At 46.7% G+C, this 5,106-nt stretch overlaps 1 protein-coding gene across 1 annotated transcript; it reads left to right on the top strand.

Moving 5' to 3' along the window:
- Window positions 1–621: 621 nt before the first annotated feature.
- CUNH21orf62 (chromosome unknown C21orf62 homolog) lies at window positions 622–1,296 on the top strand. The gene has a single exon (XM_009640968.1). The coding sequence runs from the start codon at window positions 622–624 to the stop codon at window positions 1,294–1,296; it is 675 nt and encodes a 224-aa protein (XP_009639263.1).
- The last annotated feature ends 3,810 nt before the right edge of the window (window positions 1,297–5,106 follow it).

Raw genomic sequence — 5,106 nt, 5'->3', positions numbered from 1 at the left:
GGGAAGGTTATCACAACCCTTACTTAGCAATTCAGGTGTAAAACAAACCACTTGTCTTTAGCACTTCTCAGACTGCCTCACACAGTGAAGTGGAGAACAAAGTCATTCGTCACCCCTATCTGTTGGGAAGCGGACAAAGAGAAAGCAGAAAGGAGAAACGAGCAGGAGGAGTCCTGCCCTTACCTTCACGCTGGGCAGGCTGGGGAGCTGCCTGGGTAGAGAAGAGGGCGTCCAAGCTGTTCCATAGGCAGATGAAACCATTTAGAACAAAAAAGGAGTGAAAGAAGAATCCCAAACATGAGTCACAAATCATTCTTCTGAATCACTGTAGCTGTGCTTCCCCTCTCATGCAGGGCAACCTGTGAAACTGCAATATGGTTCTGAATAGATGAGACAGATAATGAACGGGAAAAGCGAAGTAATATTAATCGTTGAGTGGTCTTTAGTATTCTCAGACTGCCTCACACAGTGAAGTGGAGAACTTCGTCACCCCGAAGTAATATTAATCGTTGAGTGGTCTTTAGTGTAATAAATAAATTGTTTTTCCTCAGTAGGTAAAGCCAAGTGAGATAATTCACTGAGTAAAAGGAGGAGACACTTGGCAGCTTGGCACCAGTACTAATGAAGCCAATAGCCTTCTCTGCTTTCTCCTTTTGGCTGGCTCTCCTTTTGGCTGGCTTCCTTGGCATACACATCACTGGCAGTTTTGTGAGAAGTCAGAAGAACCATACGCTAATTTTCACCAAGGAAAACACAATTCGCAACTGCAGCTGCTCAGTGGATATCCACGATTGCGATTACTGCCTGGCAAACTTGATGTGCAATTGCAAAACGGTGCTGCCTTCTACCATGGAAAAAACTACCTACAGTAGCCACTTGACCATTTGGTTCACAGACACCCCTGTGCTGGAGATGCTCCTCAACTTCACAAGGGTGTGGGATTTGAAGCTGTCCTTCTGTGGTACCACTCCTCTCCCAACAGAATACTTGGCCATCTGGGGACTTCGAAAGCTCCGGGTAAACAAGGTCAAGGGACGGTTTCCAGAGCAGAGTGTAACCATCTACAGCAGCAGCAACAACGAAAAAGAAGACTCGCTCGCGGTGCCGAACAGAGACAGGCAGATGTTTGTATATATTTCTTTTCTGGATACCTCGCTTTTCAATGGATATTCTCTGCTGAAGTCGTACAGTGTGGAAAATGTCTCTAGCATCACAGAGCACTTTCCCAGCCTGCTGTACTCTGATGTTTCCTCAACCTCAGATAACAAGAGCTATGTTGTAACGTTCATTTACTGAGTTATTTAGCATATTTGGTAGTCAGAGGCATGGCAAAATGCTAAGAGAGAGATGGGACTTGCTTAAGTCTGTTGGTTTGGCCAGGGAGAGCTGTTATAGCATGGACCATTTGGACTGTGATAGCCCTCTAGAAGGTGGTGTTTAGAGTGAGAAAGACAGACTCATCAGACTAATTCAGTAAACGCTTTCTTAAAGAACAAAGTGAATGTGAAACGACTGCTTTAGAAAGCATTGCTACAAATTCTTTTTATATACTGTAAGCTAAGAATTGAAATCTGCAGATAAATTTTCTTTCAAGGTTTGCCTCAGACAGAAAAAGACATAACCATGTACCTCCAGTTGTAGAGGAATCTGAGCCTCCTGGAGAATCACTTGGGTTAGATGGCAGCTCAGGACGTCTCCGGTCCAGCCGTCTCCAGTCTCCAGTTCAACCCCCTCCCCCACGCAGGGCCACCTCTGGGATCAGACTACGCTGCTCAGGGTTTTCTGCAGTTGGGTCCCAAAAACCCCCAAGGACAGAGCCTGCAGAACCTCACTGGGCAATCTGCTCCGCTGCCTGCCTGTCCTCGTGGGGAAAGTTTTTTCCGTGTATTAACCCCAGCGTTCCCTTCTCCAGGTTGAGCAAGCCCAGTTCCCTTACACTTTTCTCACAGTCACATGCGCCAGCCCCTGACCATCTTGGTGGCTCTTCACCCAACCACTTCAGCCGATCCATATCCTTCTTGTGCTGGGGGCACCAAACCTGTGTGCAGTACCCCATACACAGTCTAGTAAGTGCCGGGACAAGGGGAATAACCCCTTCCCTCCACCTACTGGCTGTGCCCCTGTCAATGCAGCCCACTGCTGGTGCAAGGTGGTTACAGGTTACCCAAACTGGGAGCGCTGAGTTGTCCTTACCCCCTGGTACTCGGTCAGAGCTGAGAACCCTCTGCTCGGGCTGGGTGACACAGCCTCTTTCAACAGCAGGGACGGGCTACACAGCCAGCCTCCAACCTCAGAGCGCGACTGAAGGTGTGTTTGAGGGTTACCAGGAAGCTGTGTTCTCTGCCAAGCCACGGCACGCATCACAGGAAAGCATTGGGCAAGAGGCCACCATGCTCACAACGGTGTTCTTCCCAGGGAAAACGTTGGGTGTGCCGATGCCTGCAGTTGCCCCAGATACAGGGAACTTGACTTCATCTTTTGTGACAATGGCAAGCTCTGCTCGTGTTCTTCCCTGTGAGAAAGAAGAAAGACCCCAACCAACAACGCTCATCTCATAAGGGAGGTGAAGCTTCTGGCAGACACGTAGCACACAATTTTCAGATGTGTTGCAGGAGAAAAGATTGCCATTCCCTGAAAAACATACAACAGGACTATTTATACAGCCCAAAGTCTGCTCCTTGCCCCTGTCTGCAGGAATTGCATTCTGAGATAGGATTAAGGCTGGTATCCATCCATATAGCACAATAAAGGCTTTGGAATAACAAGTCTTAAGAGTCATGCATTGCCAGAAAAGGATTACCTGCAAGTGGGATAAAATATGTGTATCGAAGGGGAACAGCTATCAAGATTCTGAGGAACCACTGAACTTGCTTTAAAGTCTTTAAAAAAAGACTTTTTCTATAACTGTAATCAATGATAGAACAGTTTTGCTAGGAAGCAAAACTTAATTTTTCAGAATACTTAAATATATGCACACCTTCCATTACTGGGAGCTTTCCCACTGAAATCAACAATGCGGTAACTATTGAATTAATGGGGTCTACTTGCAATTGCAAATTAACAGATTTAAGCACATGGGAGTTTGAAGGCCGGGGACTGAATTCGATTTAACTCAACCAGAGAACTATTAAATTAGCTGTTGTAAAGACATTGTTTCCTTTGTTGGCACCTTGGCAACAAACCGTAAGCCTTTCTCCCCACATCACAAATATTTCTAGAGATACCTCTCACGATTGTGTCACAGGTTACAAAACAGTTAGGAGCTGGAGCTGGGCTGACAGAGATCGGCAGTGGGATAGGGGTGTGTGTCCTGAGCGTGTTACATGCCTGGAATGTATTAAGGACACAGGCAAATAATGCATATTGCCTGCCCAGGAATCCCATGCTCCAACTGCCCGTGCAAGAGTACTAACCTCACCTTCACAAACTTCACAAATCCTGCACAGGACAGTGTTGTAAAAAAACCCCAAAAAACCAAAAAAACCCAACCAACCAACCAACCAAAAAAAAAAAAAAAAAAAAAAACAAACCCCCAAACCAAACCAAACAGAGCTGGCACACACAAATATATCGATCTCTAAATGTTACCAACCCTCTCTTTAAAATCTGGGAAAATCAAATCAAACCTAAATGATCTTCAGCGAATTCACGAACTGAGGCTCTGCTGCCCTCTAGTTAAAAGCGTGCTGAATAACGCGGTACTTCCACACTGCCATGCCGGCAGCGGTTGGCTGCTGTTACTGTGCAAAATTCACACATGCAGCAGTAACTGCTGAGAATGTAGGTATTCGGGCCTTGCTGGGAAGAAACCATGAGATTAATAAATCCATGATCTTGCTAACGCTGCAGATTACAGCTCTGGTTACTTTTGCCACTGTAATGTTCTGGTTAAGGCTGATGTAAAAGACCTTTTATTCCCGTATCCAAGTAAGCACTGCAGAGATTTTCCTGGAGTCAGGAAAAAAATCCTCTCTATTACATGCACAGCAGAAATCCACAGCACCAATACTGCAGTGATCTTTTCAACTCCCCTGTTCTTCTCCAGCAGATACCTAGAACCTGATTCTCCCAATTTCAATTTTATATGGCTTTCCCTTATGGAAGTACTGCATGCAAAGCGTGCAGAATTTCTTCAGAGCAACGCATGCAGAACGTATACCACATACACTGTTTTATTAGTTCTGTTGGCAGAAGGTTCTTTTGTCTGCATGTAAACTACACACAGTGGTACATTAAGCATCACGCTGCAGAAGTAATTATGTAATTTTGTGAATGTGTACGATACGCTTAACCACGCTCAACACCCTATGGTGTTTGATCATATATTTGTAGCAATTAGTATTTATATACACAATGGTTTAATTCTTCATATATCAGGTTCAGCCTGTATGTATTTGCCAGTCTTTAACCTCAACGCATGGTTATTGGATATGCCGATGAATGGAAACTGAGGCAATTTTTTCGCATCAGAAAAAAATGGAGATAGGAGCTGTAAATTCACAGTTTTCCTTCCTACTAATAATTCTGGTGTGACTTTGGGAAGTCAATACAGATTGAGAACACAATGAAAGTTAACGCAACACTTTCTACAGGAGATCTTGCTGTGCAGCCGCAAGTAGGAGGCTGCAGGAGGCCAGCCAGGCCCCCCGTAATTCCTCCTAGGCAGACTCCCGAGGTGGCTGGCAAAGATGAGCTGCAGGGGAGTCCAGCCCCCCTGGCATGGCAGGAAGGCTGAGAAAAGGTCCCTCCGGTTCCCAACACCTGTACTCAGGAGAGTTGGTCTTCAAAAAGGCCAGCGATCTTCTGGCATCTGCCACCACTAGTGGTTTTTTCTTTTAGTTAATGCGGTGGCCGCCAAGGCCGCCTCGACTGACTTCTGAGGGTGCGCCCAACCTAGACAAAACCAAACCCCAAAGGGCACACGGAAGGCACCGCTGCTTAGCACTAGCGAAGCCGACCTTTCCCCCTTCCAAGCCAGAAGCCAAGACTTTCTCAGGGAGGGCAGGGGTTTTCCGGCAGAGGCCGTGCAGGGCGGGGGAGCGAGGCCCGGCTGAGGGGGCCGCTGAGGAGATGCAGGGGGCTGGGCGCCGCCTGGCTGCGTGCACC

Source organism: Egretta garzetta, unplaced genomic scaffold, assembly GCF_000687185.1.
Source record: "Egretta garzetta isolate BGI_Z169 unplaced genomic scaffold, ASM68718v1 scaffold45, whole genome shotgun sequence".
NCBI classification, from domain to species: Eukaryota; Metazoa; Chordata; class Aves; order Pelecaniformes; family Ardeidae; genus Egretta; species Egretta garzetta.
The sequence above is the reverse complement of the archived record's forward strand: the minus strand, read 5'-3'. Positions and strand labels throughout refer to the sequence as shown.

Excerpts from the sequence above, each read along its gene's own strand:
- CUNH21orf62 (XM_009640968.1), top strand. The coding sequence starts at position 622 with ATGAAGCCAATAGCCTTCTCTGCTTTCTCCTTTTGGCTGGCTCTCCTT.